This window comes from Dermacentor andersoni, chromosome 3 (assembly GCF_023375885.2).
Source record: "Dermacentor andersoni chromosome 3, qqDerAnde1_hic_scaffold, whole genome shotgun sequence".
In the NCBI taxonomy this organism is placed as follows: domain Eukaryota; kingdom Metazoa; phylum Arthropoda; class Arachnida; order Ixodida; family Ixodidae; genus Dermacentor; species Dermacentor andersoni.
Genome location: NC_092816.1, coordinates 157229719 through 157249223, shown reverse-complemented (window position 1 = coordinate 157249223; position 19505 = coordinate 157229719). Strand labels below are relative to the sequence as shown.

At 50.0% G+C, this 19505-nt stretch overlaps 1 protein-coding gene across 1 annotated transcript; it reads left to right on the top strand.

Annotated features, from left to right (window-relative positions):
- The first annotated feature begins 1351 nt into the window (after positions 1-1351).
- Positions 1352-18922, top strand: LOC129382883 (uncharacterized). Its single transcript, XM_055067114.2, has 3 exons — positions 1352-1376; positions 12871-13116; positions 18559-18922. The coding sequence occupies exons 2-3, from the start codon at positions 12889-12891 to the stop codon at positions 18850-18852; spliced, it is 522 nt and encodes a 173-aa protein (XP_054923089.2). The 5' UTR covers positions 1352-1376; positions 12871-12888; the 3' UTR covers positions 18853-18922.
- Positions 18923-19505: the final 583 nt, after the last annotated feature.

Here is a 19505-nt window from a genome sequence, read left to right as displayed (position 1 = left end):
CATATTGCAATTTGCGATTGTAGCTGATGAGATTGCGAGGCGTATCAACTTGGAATTAAACTCCAGAACGACACCAGTTTGGGAGAAATGCGCCATCAAACTCTCTGTAAAATAGACTGTTGTTCAATTAACTTTTTTTAACAAAACGCTCTCTTATGCATTGAAGTACAAAATTAACCGGAAATCCCATTTATTTGGTCCCACACTTTGGTAAATAATGTCACAAAACTGCTGTCATCCTAGATATTCATTTGAAGTGGATGAATCTTGAGAGCTCACCGGCTGCAATTCGTAAATAGCGATATTTGTCGTCGTGAAGTAATCATTTAAGAAGTAAATTAGTCAATTACTGTTAATTAGTAGCGTACGTGTTCTGATTTCTCGCGTCAGCAATGTCCGGCTCTTGGAATAATCCTGCTTGACAACAAGAAGTCAGCTTTCTGCCACGGGCGAATTTTAAAAATTCCGTAAAGCTTGAATACGACTACCCCGCATAAATACTGAGCATATCATGGGCTCACAGGTGCCTCTAGAGAACTATGTCTTTGTTATCAAGCTAAGTGTCTATCTGACTGAAAAAGAAAGCTCATGATGATCAACAGCTCCTTTGATTTTCATAAATTTCTTACATTTAAGTTACCCCATACTTGGGCCGTTGTGGTACCTGCCACTGTGTATGTTTCCACTTCATGTCCGATTCCCTACTATTGGTACGCATGCCACTGTGAATGAAGGTGCATGAAATGCCTAACTGTATTTAGATACCAATGTTAATCCTTTCCCCGCCCTTTCTCTTTCCCCGACGAGCATCACCCATTGCCTTCTCTCTCGCGGCCTCGCTGCGCCGAAGTCTCACATTGTGCGTAGCGCTGATTTGGCGTTTGCTTTCCGCCACAGATTGGGAGCGGTCCGGTGCCTAAACACAAGCTTGGACCGTATTAGTTTGAGCATTGTGGCCTCTGCAGTGCATAAATGTAAACATTGCATGATATCACACTGCATGAAATTTTAAGTTGCATGCCATAAAAGCAATGCGCGTGTCGCATTTATTTAGCATTACATTTATTTACCGCCTCACTAAGGCTCAAGCTTCACATGCGCATTTCTACATGTGCATTGTAGCTTAATATTTTTTTAAGACGAATAATCTTCTTTGTGGTTGAAAACAGAGCCTTCCAAGCATCTGTTCGCCATATTTAAAGCAGCTGTTTCCACTTAAACCCAAATGCTGCGTGCATTCTCGCAGGTTCATGTCCTTGATACATCTCCGCATCGTAGACTCTGCGGCGCTGACAAGCATGGCACCCGTTCTGGCAGGCCTACCCACCTTGGCGGTGTCCACGACACAGAGACCTGTATGGTTCGTCTTCTCGCTGGTGAGTAAGGCATGCTTGCGATGTTGGGCGTTAACTCTGGTTTTCCTACTTAAGCGCATGCAAAACGTGTAAATCTTAGGGCCTTCATTAAATTGTTGCCTGACTTGCACAAGCTACGACTACTTACATAATGTATGTACACTTAAAGGTCGAGTGTATGGACAATCTAATAGTTCCCACGTGGAGTGACTACATGCCCATGTTTACCTTTGTGACAGCCATCGTCCCTCTCGTCAATTTTGTTTGTGGTGTAGCAGTGTTATTGCGTAACCGCTGAACCGATTTCAATGGAACTTATTACATTTAAAAGGAAAGTAGTCCGCGGTCAGAGTATACATTCTATATTGTTCATTTATTGTTTCCACATTCTGAGTGGAAGATGAGCAGAAACAAATGTTAATTACCATGCTTACCAACACGGCAAGCCTGTGCGAAAACAGCCGTCCCAACTTCTAGAAATCCTCTATGAAAGCGTTTAAAGGTACAAATTCAATATATTCAGATTCCGTAACGTCATTGCTTTCTACATTACTTTTGAAAAAGTGACATTCACGAATTATTATATAAAACTGACTGGTGGCAAAATTTGTCAATATTGTCCACTGTACACGTCACAGTAGACGTCGTTTTAAAAACTGAGACTATAGGCTTTTATGTGCAGACACAAGTCTTTAAAGTTCATTTCCTCTCTTTTTTTATTCTTGTCATATTTTGTGAATGCTCTGAAGGCCTAAAGAAGAGTCTGCTCCTAAGAGTCGTAATTTCACGCTTGAATTATCTTAAGATCACCAAATTTCATCCAAATTGATTCCAGGATGAGCACATCAGAGCGATTCTGCATTCTACATGTATATCAAGCACTGATAGGAAGCCTTCCTAACGATTTAGGTTGCCCTATACAATATGGCCGATCTCATGACTACACCTCCATTCAAGCTGACCGCTGTGTGCAGGCATCAAGGATGGAATGAGGAAAAAAATGCATAAACTCTACCAGAGTTGCCTAAGTATGCGTAAGCGTACCCCCAAGTGTTGCCGTAATGTTACATTCTACATGTTGGAGCGCAGGCCGCCGTATAACAACCTGCTGAGCCAACAAACTGGTGACCCTTATCATAGCCCTTCATGGCGCCATAAATTTTCGTACTCCATTAGAATTGACAGGTGTTGTCCGCTCAAAAGAGGCCACCCACACAAAAGAGTATTCGTACGCTTTCCTTTACCGCAATTAGCTACAAGAGGGCTCAGGCTAGGATTATTCGCTCCGTTCACAAGGTGTATTTTCTTCGCAGTATCACGCTTGTTCGAACAGTCCACATGATTTTCGTATTAATTGTGGTACATGATTTTATTTGCCAGCTGTTTTTGCTATGTCCTTGTATTAACATCAGCCTCCGTATCATAGACACGTTGCCGTCTGTCGTACGCATACCTTTGTCCACACCTTAAGCTCCAGGATCAGCAAAGCCAGGAGCCCAAACGCTGCGCCACTTCAGCTTAGTGCTTAATTGAAACTATGAGTAAGATAATAAAAACGCTGAGGCTCACAGCAAGCAATACAACAACGGATTGCCCAACAGCAAAAAGATTTGATAATTAGCAACTTTTAGGCATTTCTGCGTTTATTCGTCTCGCATGGAGAAGTGTAGCCTCGAAAGCGTGTCGAAAAATAATGATTCGCAGCAATATGACCGAGGAAAGTCAATAGTAGAAATAAATGATGAAAATGCTCAAAACACGTCAATTAAAAACACGTGTAACGAAGAGTAGCCTGCCTGCGCCACAGCACCATCGCTACCGGCATGAGCTCGTGGTTGCATTCTTTCGCCGAACGCTTGTGACGGCTACCCGTTCGCGCCCGTTGCTAATAAATCTCTTAGCAAGTGGTGGAGGTGCTGGGTTTCGACCACCCTGGAACTTCGGAGTCGCACTCTACCCCCCATCATGCCCGACGACTCACGCACTCCTCCAGCTCCTCCAACAGCGCCGGCCACCTCGGTTTGTGCCGGTGCCTTGCGTCAGCGAGATCCCCCTATCTTCTCCGGCACAGATGACAAAGACGTTGAAGATTGGATCTCGTCTTATGAGCGAGTCAGTGCCCATAACAAGTGGGACGACGTCATCAAATTGAGAAACGTCGCATTCTACCTTACGGACGTTGCGAAACTATGGTTTCTAAACCATGAAGCCGACCTCACTTCGTGGTTGGTCTTCAAGACCAACCACGAAGTGAGGTCGGCCTGCAGTAAGAGTTTTCGGTCGGCCTGCAGTAAGAAAGCTTCGTGCCGAACAACGTTTGCGCACACGATCCCAAGAGGCCGGAGAAAACTTCACGAGCTACATTGAGGACATTGTCGACCTGTGCAAACGGGTGAATGCGTCGATGTCAGAGGAGGAGAAAATCAAACATATAATGAAGGGTATTCAGGACGACGCATTTCAAATGTTATTATCGAAGAGTCCTCACACTGTCGCTGAAGTGATAGAATTGTGCCAGAGTTACGACGAGTTGCGCAGGCAACGGCTTCACACCCGACGTCCCACCCCGCCCGCCGACTCTCTATCAAGCCTTGGAGTCGACGACAACCATGCTGCTCTCTTCGTAAAAATTCAGGAATTCGTTCGCGCAGAGGTCACCCGCCAGCTATCTTTGATATCATCTGTCCAGGAACCACCACCTGCTTTGCATCCTACGATCCACGACTTCATTCAAGAACAAGTATTTCAAGCCGTTCCTCCAGCCATTGAGCAGACACCAGTCACGGCTCCTCTCAGTTACGCTGAAGCAGTTTCCCGATCTCGTCCACAAACGCCCCTGCCGCCCTCTTATGCATCGACCACCGACATTTTTGCCGCCAGAGAGAGAGAATCAACTTTTGAACTGAGCGCTTAGTGACGGTTGGTGCGCGCTGGCACCAGATGGGGTGGAACCTTATTCTCAGGTCCCATATGCGTCCAGCAGTTCCTGGCCCCTAGCCGCCAGCGCGAGCTGGGTCGGTAGGTCGGGGCTGGACAACAAGGTCTCCCATCGCTCGGGGGGGTTGGGGCTGGGGAGGGTGGGGGGTAGGGATGGTGGGGGGTTCTTGAGCTTAGTGCACCATGCAATGATGTGTGCTAGAGTGCCTTTTGACCGTCTGCAAAAAGGGCATAAAGTGTCATGCTCTGTTGGGAACATCTTGTGCAAGAGCACGGGATGCGCTAGCGACCCCGCTTGCGTGCGTCGCAAGATCGTTTGCTGCTGTCGGCTGAGTTGCGGATGCGGACGGGGAAGCCTACATCTGCCGCTTCTGTACATTTGCGTGATTTCTTTGTAGCTTGTCACGGGGTGCGGTAGCTCTGGCTCGTCCTCGGCCCGGATTGACAGTTCTCGGGCATAGTGGTCGGCGAGTGCGTTGCCTTCCACTTGCGAGTGAGCCGGGACCCACACGAGCTCAACGGCCCGTCCCGGTGATTTGCATTTGGTGAGGATCGCTAGTGCCGCGGGAGAGATGTTCCCCTTGCGGTAGCTTGCGTAGGCGGTCTGGGAGTCTGTGACTACGGTCCTCACTCCCGGTTGTGCGAGTGGGAGGGCCTCGGCCACTTCTTCTGCTTCGGCTATATTCGTCGTCCGTATCGACGCGCCTGTGACCAGTTTATCGATGGTGGTGACGACCGCCGTTGCTCTGGTTCCGTGCTTGGGAAGCGAGGCGTCCGCGTAGAGAACCTCTGGGTCCTTTTCCAGCTGTCGAGCCATTGCCTTGGCCCGCGCAGAGCGTCTCTCGTCGTTCCTCCCCGGCTGCATGTTCCGGGGGAGAGGCTTGGTCTTAATAATGTCTCTCCACGTTGTGGGGAGTGGCTCCGTTGTCGGTTGCTGTTCAATTTGCCATCCTATCTTGCGTAGGACGGCCCGACCGTGCTCTGTCCGGCTCAGCCTTACTCTCTGGTGGGATAGGTGTGCTTCCACCAGCTCTTCCACCGTGTTGTGGGCACCCATTTCCAGCAGCTTCTGCGTTGACGAGTAGACTGGGATGCCCATCGCGATTTTCACTGCTTTCCTTATCGTCGTGTTCAGCGTCTCGCGGTTCACCTTCGCAAGCTGGAGGTACGGGGCGGAGTACGTTACGCGTGACACGACGAATGCCTGCACCAGGCGCAGTGCGTCTTCTTCTTTGATTCCTCTGTTCCGGTTGGTGACTCTCCGGATCATGCTCAGGACTTGCTCCGATGTGGTCTTGATTTTGTGGACGGCTGCGTGCGCCTTGCCGTCGCTGCGCAACAGAAGGCCCAGTATCCGGATCTGCTGCGTTGGTTTGATCACTGTGCCGTCGATGGTGATGATTATGTTTGGCGGCGGCTCTTTCTTCGGTCTTCCGGGCTGTACCATGAGCAGCTCCGATTTCTGTGGAGCGCAGCTCAGGCCGCAGGTCGTGGCATACTCATGGACGGTCGTTGCCGCTCTCTGCAAGGCTTCCTCCGCCCAGGCGTCGGACCCCGCGCGGTTCGTCCACACCGTTATATCGTCGGCATAGAACGCGTGGTCCACGCCCTCGATCTGATTGAGTAGTTCGGGCAGGGGCAGGAGTGCTAGGTTGAAAAGCAGAGGCGACAGGACAGACCCCTGTGGGGTACCCCTGTCTCCGAGCTCCACAGGCTCTGACCGTTCATTTCCTATCCGGATAGTTGCTGTTCTATTGGTTAGGAAATCTTTAATATAGCCGTAGGTCTTGCGGCCACAACCAGTCTTGCGCAGGTTCTCGAGCATGCTGGCGTGGGACACGTTGTCGAAGGCCCCTTTCAGGTCCAAAGCCAGTATACCCCGGGGCGCGTGCCTCGTTGCTCTTTTAATCACTAATTCGTGTAATTGGATCAGGACGTCTTGGGTGCTCAGGTGCTGTCGGAAACCATACATGGTCACTGGCATCTGATTTGTCTCGTCCAGGTGTGCTTGAAGTCTTCTGAGAACCATGCGTTCCACGACCTTGCCCACACAGGACGTGAGCGAGATAGGGCGCATGTTCTCGATCGTCAGAGGTTTACCGGGTTTAGGTATGAACCGTACCTCGGCCTCTTTCCATTCTGCGGGCAACCTCGAGCTTTCCCAGGTTCTGTTGATGTGACCCAGGAGCCCGTGCCGCTTCACGACCGACGGCATTTTCCTCCTATGCCGCTGCCCGACCGACAGCATTTTCCGAATCCTCAACCGCGACTCGGACCTTACCCCCACCAGTGGCGCACCTTCGATGACCGCCCAATATGTTTTGCTTGCGGTGGTGCTGGTCACGTGGCGCGCCATTGTCGTCGTGGCGTGCTTCCTCTTCAGAACATCCGGTGAGCGCCACCTTTCCCCGCTCCGTTTTCCTCTTCGCCTTCCAGCCTTCCTACCTCTTCCTTTTCCCCTAACCGCCAACCGCCTCTACTCGCCGCTCACAATCTCCCCGTCGTCGCTCGCTTTCTCCGATGCGGCGCCGTCCCGTGTCCACCGAGCAGGAAAACTGATGGCCGCAGTTCCCGAGGCACGAACTGCGTCCACGTCGCAATGCCCAAGTCCTCGTACCTCTCCAGCCAACGTAATTGAAGTCTCTGTCGAAGGAATCGGCGTCCTGGCACTTGTAGATACAGGAGCTGCCGTATCCATAATTTCCGCCGAACTCTGCCGCACACTACGAAAGGTTTTGACGCCTCTCTCCGACTTCTCCCTTCGAACCGCGAACGCTCAAAATATAACGCCTCTCGCTGCCTGTACTGCTCGCGTCTTCATTCAAGGTCTACTGTATACCGTCGAATTCGTCGTGCTGCCCACGTATCCCCATGACATCATATTAGGCTGGGACTCCCTTGCAAATAATAACGCCGTTATTGACTGTTGTCACGCCGAACTCAAAATTTCTGCACTTCCCGACGTCGAGACTATCGAAAACGACTCTTCCAGTGTTAAACTGTTTGTTTCCGAAGACAATTCCGTCCCTCCACGCTCTTCCCTGCTCGTGCCTGTGTCGTGCGCCGCTATTTCTGATGCCACTGTTCTCTTTACGCCCTCTGAGCTGTTCATTCGCCGCCGATGTTCTCCGCTGCCCTTTGCTCTCCTTACTCTTCGCAACGGCGTCATGAAAATGGTCGTCGACAATCCCACGGCCTGCCCTTTAGCTTTATTTCATGGTGAATGCCTAGGCCTTGTTCAACCGGTCAACACCTTTTGCATCTTTGACGCTCCTGCCCTTTCTACTTCTGCGGGCCTTGGCGCACTTACTTGTGACTCTGCGGTTGATCAGTCACTCCTCGATGCTTTCCACTGCTCCATCGACGATGGCACGTCATCTTCAGAACGAAGCCAGCTTATTGCTCTCCTGCAGAGGTTCAGCGCTTCTTTCGACAGCCATGCTTCCGGTTTTGACCGCACATCGACCGTTTTTCACCAGATAGATACCGGCAGTCATGCACCTTTACGGCAGCGCCCTTACCGAGTATCCACCTCTGAGCGCCTCGTCATTGACCACCAGGTTGCTGACATTCTCAAGCGTGGCGTTGTGCAGCCTTCCAACAGTCCCTGGGCATCACCGGTCGTACTCGTTAAGAAAAAGAATGGCTCTATTCGATTCTGCGTCGACTACCGACGTCTGAACAAGATAACGCGCAAGAACGTTTACCCGTTACCGCGCATCGACGACGCCCTCGACTGATTGCAGGGAGCTGAGTTCTTTTCTTCGCTGGATTTACGTTCCGGATATTGGCAAGTCCCCTTGGCACCATCTGATCGACCTAAAACAGCATTTATAACATCTGACGGATTGTACGAATTCATCGTAATGCCTTTCGGCCTATGTAACGCTCCGGCCACTTTTGAGAGAATGATGGATAATATTTTACGCGGCCTCAAATGGAACACATGTTTATGCTACCTGGATGACGTAGTTGTCTTTTCCGCTGATTTCCGAACCCATCTCAGCCGTCTCGAGCAAGTTCTGAAATGCCTTACTGACGCGGGACTTCAACTTAACTTAAAAAAATGTCGTTTCGGCACCCGAAAGCTCACTATTCTTGGCCATGTTGTATCGCGAGACGGCGTCCTTCCGGATCCAGCCAAGCTCCGCGCTGTCACCGACTTTCCGCAACCAAAGAAGTTAAAGGAGCTTCAGAATTTCCTTGGTTTATGCTCATACTTCCGACGTTTCATTCGAAATTTCGCTTCCATAAGTGCACCCCTCACAGCCCTTCTAAGTGGCGACAAAGAACCTTCCGCTTGGTCGCCCGCCTGTGATGACGCCTTCATGAAATTACGCCGCCTGCTAACCTCGCCACCTATCCTCCGCCACTTCCATCCTGCAGCGCCCACAGAGGTCCACACCGATGCCAGCGGCGTCGGACTTGGCGCCGTACTCGCACAACGAAAAGCGGGGTTTGATGAATATGTCGCCTACGCGAGCCGAACTCTGACAAAGGCCGAGGCTAATTACTCCGTTACAGAGAAAGAGTGTTTAGCCATAATTTTTGCCCCTGGAAAATTCCCTCCTTATTTGTATGGTCACCCTTTCGATGTCGTCATAGACCATCACGCCCTTTGTTGGCTGTCTACCCTTAAGGACCCATCTGGCCGACTTGCTCGCTGGGCCCTTAAGCTACAGGAGTACGACGTCCGCGTTCTCTACCGTTCCGGCCGCAAACAGACGGACGCTGACGCCCTTTCTCGTTCACCGGTGTCCGCTGACTGCGCTTGCCTATCCGCCCTTGAGCCCACAGTTCCATCTCATGCACTGCGCAACATGCCGTCGGAGCAGCGCAAGGATCCCTGGATCAGTGCTCTCATCAGCATCCTTTCTGATCCATCCACCTCTTGACCATCTCGCGCTCTTCGCCGCCAGGCTACCCACTTCTGCATTCGCGACGGCCTTCTTTATCGTCGTAATTACCTCCCTGACGGTCGCAAGTGGCTTCTCGTGATACCCCGCCATCTCCGTGACCTTATCTGCGACGCTTTCCACGCAGACCCTCAGTGCGCACATGCCGGCCTCTTCAAGACCTATGCTCGACTACGCATCCAATTTTATTGGCGCGGCATGTATAACTACGTCAGAAAGTTCATTCGCTCCTGTGCTCAGTGCCAACGCCGAAAATTACCTCCCGGACAAGTCTACCCGTCACAACCCCTTCCCTGCCCTAGTCGGCCCTTTGATCGTGTTGGTATAGACATATACGGACCGCTACCCTCCACTCCAGCAGGCAACCGCTGGATTATTGTTGCAGTGCATCACTTGACCCGCTATGCTGAAACAGCTGCTCTGCCGACTGCCACCGCCCGTGACGTTGCATCGTTTCTGTTACAACATTTCGTTCTTCGCCACGGTGCCCCTCGCGAACTTCTGAGCGATAGAGGCCGCGCCTTTCTTTCCGATGCTTTGAAGGCACTACACGACGAATGCCGAATCGTACACCGCACCAGTAAAGCGTACCATCCGCAAACTAACGGCGTGACCGAGCGCTTCAACCGTACTCTTGGCGATATGCTCTCCATGTACGTCGCCTCTGATCATTCCACCTGGGACCAAGTTCTCCCTTTCGTGACGTATGCGTACAATACTGCGGCCCAAGCAACCACTGGTTTTTCCCCTTACTTTCTCCTATACGGACGAGAACCTTCTACTACTCTCGATACCATTCTGTCATATACACCTGACGCGTCCGAAAGTACTCCGCTATCTGAAGCTGCTCGTCATGCCGAGGAATGCCGCCAGCTTGCCCGCTCTTTTTCCACCGAGGACCAGTGGCAGCAGCAATCCCGTACACCTGCCGGCCGTTCTGCACCAACTTTTTTGCCCGGCTCTCTCGTATGGCTTCGGGTACCCGCTACTACACCCGGCCTCTCCTCAAAACTTGTCGCAAAGTACCTAGGACCCTACCGCATTCTCGAGCAAACGTCCTCCGTAAATTACATCGTAGAGCCCCTCACGCCATCGACGGACCTACGCCATCGCGGCCGCGAACTTGTCCACTTCTCTCGCATTAAGCCGTACTACGACCCAATAGTAGTCTCTTCGCCTTAAGCCGCCAGGATGGCGCCTTTTTCTGCGGAGGGCGATTGTAACGCAACATCGCTACCGGCATGAGCTCGTGGTTGCTGTCTTTCGCCGAACGCTTGTGACGGCTACCCGTTCGCGCCCATTGCTAATAAATCTCTTAGCACATGATGTTTGTCAGTGACGGACACCGCACTGCTACCCCATAAAGTGTCATGAAGAGTGTGAAAAATCCGGCTATTGCGCAAATACAGCAACAGCTAGAGAACATCAGAGATTAAGCAGAACTTCAGCGCACACCCTTAATGTTACTGGCTTCAGCAGCAGCGCACGCCTAATACACTTGTACCCCGTTCGCTTTCGGCGCGAAGTCGTCGACGGGGTACACAAGCCGGTTGGTCGTTCTGTGCACAAGCGAACACAGTGAAGATGTCAAAGTCCCGAGAAAGACAGAAAAAATATATTTGTCGACTGGTAATCACACAAAGATTAAAAGAAACACAAAAAAAAAACACAAGAACACTAACACACATGCACCTAATTAAGATCAATGATGAATACAAAAGAAATAGAACGAACAGTTAACAGTAAAAATAGAAATTAACACTCCACAAAACACACTTAACGGTGGTCAACTAAACAGAGTTCAAAAGAAAACAAATGATGGCATACGCATGGCCGGGCAGCAGCAGCATGTCTATCAAGCGTGGAGTCGACGGCAGAGCTTTCCCGAAGAACACTGGCAAGCCGATCTCGTTTTACGGTGGATGCGATTGCTGGGCTGGGTTTCCCGGGAGTCTAGGTCTGACGTTTTCCCTCACGCAGGTTGAGCTAACTTGAGGGGAACTACGGTGAGCTTGGATGCAGACGTTGGTTTGTCGTCTCCTACGTCAACTCTCGCAGTTAAGAGCGGCTAGCGGCCCCGGCAATACTCGACGGCACTAGCTCCTTGACGCAATTCAACATATTGTAGGCTCAGCTTCTAGACTGCTTACCTCAGTCTAAAACCTGCGATTAAATAACGTCTCCTTTCCCTAGTTCCCTGTGTTGGGGAACGGCAGATATTGGTGACGATCCAATAAAATTCACCCAGTTGGATCCCGCCTCATCCCAAGGTCTCGGCCGTGCCCCTTTTAATAAGGGGGAAGGGAACGGGTGATTCCCCGGGGCATTTAGAGGTCCCGCACTCGTATTGCACCACACACGCACACCCTTGAGTCCGTGGCGGGCCTCTATTGTTCGTTCACAAACACAGGAGAAACGACGGCGTCCGGCCATACGGTGCTGTCGGCACACACACTGTGAGCACCGCGTGGACACAGGATTGCACAGACACACCACATATTTCGGAGTATTTGCACCCCCGCCGTCTTAGCAAGCTTCTCAATGCGGGGCAGAGAATACACAGGGGTTCCTACATAAACCTGTCTGGGCGTCATGGTCGCTACGACGACAAAAAGATAATCACTAAACCTGCTTTCGACTTCTTTCGGTCCCAGTGGCCCGAGTGGCCGGCAATACGCTTCTTGATCGCCGCTCCCCATTTCCACGACCTTTTGGCACCCGTTGATCGGTGCTTCGCCGAATAGAATAATGCCGCACTGTGACATACACTTATGCACTAAAACTACTCAATGCACTTTGATATGACAAATGAGAGCGCGCTACAAAGATGGAAGCACGCGCAATCGCCGGCTATCAATTGTGGCCTTTGGCCGATTGATAGCCGGCAGGTTCTTAAGCAGGTTCCACCGCTTAACCGCGTCACTTCAAGCGGCCCATACAAACATAATTATGTTCGTAAGACTGCTGCCCGCCTATCGTAGGAATTCCTTCTTACGTCGGCAACTGTGACGGCTGCTTAGTTTCGTCAATCGACTTATTTTTACTATTGGGTTAAGCATTGAAGTTCGCACCCGTGCTACCATCACATACACGGTTCTTGTCGACTACAGCGCAAATTCCTTGCTGCGGTGCGCATCGCAACCTTTTTGATCTTACTAACGGCTTTAGCGTTGCGAATACGCTTTTTTCGTAAGATTTTTCTAGCACCAAAACTTGCTGGTAAGATCGTTTGGTCAACTCGGCCCCTTATTATGCCATATTGTTTTCTTATGATCTCAAATAGGATATAAGTACTTTTAACGACAAAATATCGAAGTAACTGATAATCAGGCTGCGCTATAGAAGTCACATCATGAGGTATAAAGTGCTTCAACAAGCGTGGCCACCGTTTCGATAGGGGACCTATATCTTGTTCGGGAAGGATTCTTATAACAATGGCAAGGAGCCATAGACACGGACAAGTAATAGGGGATTATCAGTTCTATTATCTGTTCTTTCTAATAGCGGGGACTTTTTTATGCATGACAATATTTAGCTCACGTTACGTGTACTTTGTTTATGCTTGTCTATTGCCGTACTTTCTGTTGTCCTGCTGCCGCACTTAGAGCAGAGCAAAGTACCACTAACGGCTGACCTAGCTTGGCCACTCTTAACCCCTGCAGACGTGCCTGGTAACGGCCATGGGGCTACTGTTGTACCAGGACGAAGGGATGGGTTCGCAGAGACTGCAGAGCTTTGGGTGGGCCTTCCTGTCTGCCTGCCTGGTCGCTGGCCAAGAGTTTTTCGCGCACACCACGAAGGACATCCCCCAGGGGGTGCTGCTGCTCCACTCGTCCTTCACATCGCTCCTCTTCTCAACCCTGCTCGCCGGCAACGTGCTCGAAAGCCCCAAGGCGCTGCTGACCAAGGTAACCGGGCCCTTGCGTCGACTACCACTCGTATCGCTTTCATTCGCTTGGAAGCTCAACCCACCCGCCACTCTGGCTGAGCATACATGGCGTTCTGGCGTCGAACACAAGGTAGCGTGTGCAAATGTGGCATTCATGACGTCCGCATCCCAACGATTGCGTAATGCAAGAACGCTCATGCACCTACCTATGCTTTACAGGTCAGAGGCTAACTGCAAGAAACCTGTACTTCGAGTTAATGACTAGTAGAAATTATTTAAGCAACGTTGACAAGGTTGTAGGGCTGATAATTCTGCAGTTATCCTGTCGCCCGCCTTTATGTATGAGTTTGGTAGATGATCGTGCCCCTGTTGCTTAGTGCATATGACGGAAATCTCTAACCACGACTTCTGAGCGGAAGAAGATATATACAAACGAAGCTTAAACCTTCCGTCGGCGTTATTTTTGCGTCATCAAACACATTAACAGAGTTTGTGTGTTGCGAGCGAGGCATAAAGCGGTTAGATCTTCCGTCACAAAACAGTGAACCGATCCCCGAGACTTATATATATCTACCCACTACTGGGAACTCGTCCAGCCTTTGGACTCCACAGAAATAAGTCCAATTCTAATCCTTTCCCATACTTTACCAATCACGATGCGCTGTTTGCGGTGTTAAAATACTGCTCGGCCCCACTAAACGCAGGAGTAATGAATGCAGCGGCGACGCACCGATAACTGAATGCAGCTACCGTAAAACGTAAAGCACTTTGAAGCTGTTCTAATCATGAGGTGATGCGAGCAATTGGGGAAAGAAGCAATGGTGCCAGCGCTAAAATTCACAGAATGTATTCCTAAAATCAAAGACCTTATCGGGGATGGAATATAAGGAAAGGTCGGCGGTATCGGAGGCCCATGTGGGCACTGCAGGGTGAAATAAATAAGGTCTGATTTGAACTCGGCGAAGTACGGAGCGAAATTAGGTTCAATGAAATAGATAGAATACACATGGTGCGCCTTCATTCGCACCACAAAATTGTGCATGCAAATGGTGGCAGAAGTGAAGAATGTTGGCAAACAAGCACAGGGTGATGAAAATCTGATAAAATCCCGCAGTCAGCAAAACAAAAGTCAAACAGGCAAACAAGCACAGGGTAATGGAAACCAGATAAAATCACGCAGTCAGCGAAATGAAAGTCAGATAAACAGAGACGGTAACGAGGGTACAACGGATAGGAAGAAAGTACATGCAAATTTACAAATAAAACAAGTTTCGCCCGTTACACCTTGCGCCGACTGCTCCCCCAGCACGCAAATTCAAATTTCGATTATCGCCTCTTCTCTCATCGGTCCGACCACGCGATCGCTTGCATTGCAGCGCGTGTTATACCGATGGTTGCGTTGCCACGATGCCAAGAATGGCCTCGTCATCCCGCAATTCATACACAGTATTATTGTGTTGTGAAGTGCCAGAACAGCCTCTCAACACGAGCCACTGAGTCAAGCTCGTCAAGCTGAACTACGTGTTTCAGGGGAAACTCAGAGAGGATTGAGGCAGACGCTGCGAGCCGTGCAACAGTAAAATCGAGCTCTTTTATGTTCGCATGCCTGTTTTTTATCCCTCTGGTGCGTTAAATTGAGTGGCCATTACATATACAGCGGTAAACCTTAGTAAGGTTTCTACTCGCGGGCGCACTCGCTCTATGCTGGCCGCTTTCAGGAAGAAGCCTGCTGCCGGTCTTGCTGATGGGAAACATTCTCATGATTGAGTGCACAATATGGACATTTGGAAACGCTGTATGCAATAGCGTGTTTTGGCAGCGATTAAAAGGGCAAATCACAAGGACGTTCGCTGGGAATTCCACCCGCAGTCCGCAAGCGTATCAGGCGGGCGCGCATCGAACCGACAGTAGTACCACTTTTCACAATTGGTAATTATGCACTGTTTTCATTAAGCAGTTTAATTAATCTACTTTTATAAGCCTGTGCGAGATTTTGCTCTATCAGGTGACGGTAACTGTCGCCAAAACAAAGATAATTTCTCTTTCTTTTAAACATGGCCTTCATCTATGTGATGTTAAGTGTTTTCGAGATATGCGCAAGACTCCGACTACGAGCTGCGCAACGTTTGCTGTTTCTAAAATGCGCAATGACGTCATAATCGTATACAGAGATGTATGTGATGCACATTCCTTTTTAAAGTACTTTCGCGCGGTGAAACGGGCGATCACTAGTCTATCAAGCCATTAAAATCTGTTGCACAAAACATGGCGCGTATGCATTGAGGAAAACTAGCAGAAAAAAAGGATATAATTTGTATACAAACGCTCCTACCGAAAACTGAATGGCACTCAGCGCCACAGAATTTCGTTAGCAGGCTTTAAATCCTAAAGAAATAAACAGTACTTGCTTTTGTTTCGCACGTTTCTACGCGCAGTGGCTTCTGCGCCGTTGAATTTCTATCGGAAAGACAAACAGTAGACGCTTTTCGTTCACACATCGCTAAGCACGGTGGCTTCTGTTGCATTGAACTGGCGCATCCCTAAACCTCAATGTTTCGAAATGTCTTGCGGATTAGGTGTGAAACATATTTGGAATTTGAAAAGCCGTTTTAAGTCAACATTTTGTTTCACGCACTAAATGACAGGTACAGCAGACGCTCACCTTTAATGATATTCCGCCCCCTACCCCCTTCGCCCCACAAAATAAAGAAAAGGTATTATTCTACGTGGGACAGCTTCTGGAGAATGGCACTGCCGTGCAGATATTGCCGTTTCCAAACCAGTAGACACGCTGCCGTTACGAAAATGTATTGTTCCGCGCGTTCCCTAAATACAGAGGTGTTTAGCTTGACCGGTATTCCGGTAAAACGCAGGCGTTCCGTTGGGGCGGAGGCGTAAACGTGAGCGGTCTGCATGGCCACCTGGTGGCGCAGTGCTCAAACAGACAGAAATAGCTAATATTGCAGTAACCAAGTCAATTTTACTTTGTTGCGGGTTTAAATTTTGGGCAGCAAGACGATTGCGTCTGCGTTTTACCGGAATACCGGACAAGCTAAACGTTTCTAATGCTTGGTTGCGCGCCAACGGCACTCGCTCGCGCGAGCGTTCTCGTAAGGCTGCCCCGACCGGCTGTAAATACAAATAAAATAAAACTATGGAAAGCTAATTGATCTATTACAACGCATTAGCAGCGGTATTCCACATTTAGGACAAAAGATTTATCCATTCAATACTGAGCCTATATAAAGGAGAGTTTGGCACAACTGCGGTCAAAAACCTAAAACTATTTCTAAGTGCCGACGCGACAACTGGAACAAGTCTGTCTATTCTCTAGTGTTGTATGTGATGTCTGAAATAGAGCATAGAGAGAGGGCAGGGGCGCTGCCGTCCAACATACAGCACGAGGGCCACCAGCAACGAACGACAGAACATGTACACGCGCTGCCGTTCCACAACACCGCGAGTGCCACTAGCAACTTGAGAGAAAGCAGGCACCCTGCGGTTCAGCATACAGTGCGGCGGCCACGAGCATTAACCACGAGCATCGAGAGACAGCACGCATGCCACCGTTCAACAACAGCGTGCGGGGCACGGGCAACTAGAGAGAGAATAGGCGCATTGCTGTTCAACATAGAGCGAGGGCCACGAGCAATGAGCCCGAGCAGCGAGACACCGCAGGTGCGCTGCTGTTCAACACCGCGACGGCCACGAGTAACTAAACAGACAGCCACGAGGGCGAACAACTAGAGACAGAGCAGGGACCCTGCCGTTTAACATACAGCGCGAGCACCGCAAGCAACTTCAGGGAAAGCAGGCGCGCTGCGGTTCAACATACAGCACAAGGGCCACTAGGAACAATCCGAAGGAATGAGAGAGAATATGTGCCCTGCCGTTCAACTGCGCAAGCACCGCGAGCAACTACACTGAAAGAGAAACATGGGACAACACAACGCACGCATTGCCGTTTATCATCGCGAAGGCCTCGAGCAACTGTGGAGTGCAGGCGAGCTGCTGTTGAGCATACAGCGCGAGAGCCACGATCAACTAGAGGGAGAGAGCAGGTGCGCTGCCACTAAACATGCAGCACGAGGGTCACCATCAACTAGAGATAGCAGGTGCGCAACCGCTCAACATGGAACACGAGGGCCACGATCAATTAGAGAGTGCAGGCGCGCTATTGCTCAACATGCAATGCCTGGGTCACGATCAACTAGAGAAAAAGAGCGTAGGTGCGCTAGCGCTCGGCGTGCAACAGGAGGGACACGATCAACTAGAGAGAGACCAGTTGCGCCACCACTCAACATGCAACACGAGGGTCACGATCAATCAGAGAGAGAGAGAGAGAGCAGGTGCGCCAACGTGAAGCGAAGATATTAGTTTTATCCGCCGTGTAATGTGGTAAACATGGACATACTAACTAAATTATCAAACATTGTATCGCGCGCGCACAAGCAAACATGAAAACGTCTCACTAAATGACCGCGTAAACCCTGTCAAACAAAACGCTCCAGTGAGGAAACGCGACAGCTGCAGCGAGTGATTTAACCTTGGTGCTGCCGCTCGCATTACCGCAAACAATGCAGCGAAAACATAGTGCAGCCCGGACGCTGTACACCTCGCAGATGACTTTCAATGTACAGCGGACCCGCCGGGTGCGCGCGGCCCCCCGGGCCGCCCAGAGTAGAACTCGTTCCCACTCTCTAAACTCCTCGAAGCCTTGCGCGCGACAGAATGAGGCGCGCTTCCTCACCGCTTTCGTCCGCTGCGTGCGCGAGACTGAGGCGATCGCCGGCTCAACCTCGCGCACTTTCATTCGTACATACAGCATGCGGCGCGCGGCGACGATTTTATCGCCCTTGGACTTGATAATGAACCCCTCGGCGGCGCCGACGGTGACGGCAGAAATGCGCCTGTAGTATCCATATAATCGCTATCGCAATGAATCCAAGATCTTATAACTTACTACAACTAACACAATTCATGCACTGTAGCTGCAATTGTTTTTCAACTGAAATAAAATTGTCTCCGACGTCTAAATTCCAGATATGACTATCGCATATTCATGGCTAAAACTAGCCTCTGTTGCACAAGGCCAAAAACATTACTTCTTTTCATTCTAAGTTAGTAACGTGCAGTGAAACATCGCCATGATTACTTTATGTGACCACGTGCGGTAAGACGCTTAGAATTCTATAGTCAAAAGTACAGTCGATGGCTTTTTTCGCCATGGATAGTTCGAGAGTAGCTCAAATATTGATAGTACTATCGACAATTTTCCATTACTACTCTTGTCAAGGGCGTTTCTTAGTTCAATCTTGATCAGAATGCCGCCTCAGTGACTGCGATTAGGTCGGCGGTTCCTGTGCTTTGGCCACTGAGGTCATCAGCGCCTGTGAAAATTAAAATTTCGGGAGCCACGTTGTGGCATAGTGGACAACACTAGTGCGATCTGTGCTCCCAGGTCGGCATGGGTGAGATGAGCATGGCCAGCCAGACGGCGTTCGCCTACGTCTTCTTCGTGTCCAAGGCGCGCGAGACGGACCAGGGACTGGCGAACATGTACAAGTACGCCATGGACGTGCTCATGGCGTGCGCTCTCACGTGGACGTTCCTGCCCGAGGATGTCGTGCCACGTTCCAGCTACGGAGCGGCCGTTTTCGTTCTTTGCGCCGTCGTGACGGCCGAGGTGCAGCGGCTGCACTACATGCCTCGACCAGCGCCAGGCGCCAGAGTCCGCATGCGCTTCTTCATGTGAAACCCGCAGCTTCACTCCGATTGCTCTCTGTATTTTCAAGCAATAATTATCAATATCGTCTCGTCTTTTAGCCTGTGTTATCATTGTGAAGCGAATCTAATAATGAAATACGCGCATTTGGTAAAATAAACGCATGTGTGCCATTCGTTCAGACCAAAATGACTGCCTCTAACCTCCTCCGGATCGTTCACAGAAGCCCTTCAAAGTCAACCAACTCAGAAAATGCGGCCATGCAGCGAAAGTCGCTTTGCTCGTGTTCTTCTATAAATAATATAAGGCTTTGATCGATACATTCAGTTTCTTAGTTTTTTGTTCTCCAGGCACTTTGTGGTAGGTAGGTTCCTTCCACGCTTCCTTTGAGGCCGCTGCAGAAACGAATACATGCGTGGCCGATAGTGGAATTCTGACCTCCAGAAGAGCATCTCGATTCTCTACCCATGAGGCCACGATCGTTGTTTTTGTTTTCTTTATAGGCAGTTTTGAGAAAACAAAACCGAGTTTCACGGCGAAAACGAGTCAACCTGCCTTTGGCTCACACGGCAGAAATAAACTGTCTTCAATACAACCAAATCTTCAAGCAACATAATCTAAGTTCTTTGCAGGTAAAACTACGCAGAAGCTATGTAACATTGCGCTGGCTTTATGATCGTCCC

Coding starts and splice junctions, on each gene's coding strand:
- LOC129382883 (XM_055067114.2), top strand. CDS start 12,889: ATGGGGCTACTGTTGTACCAGGACGAAGGGATGGGTTCGCAGAGACTG. Junction 13,117..18,558: donor CCAAGGCGCTGCTGACCAAG/GTAACCGGGCCC, acceptor CTGTGCTCCCAG/GTCGGCATGGGTGAGATGAG.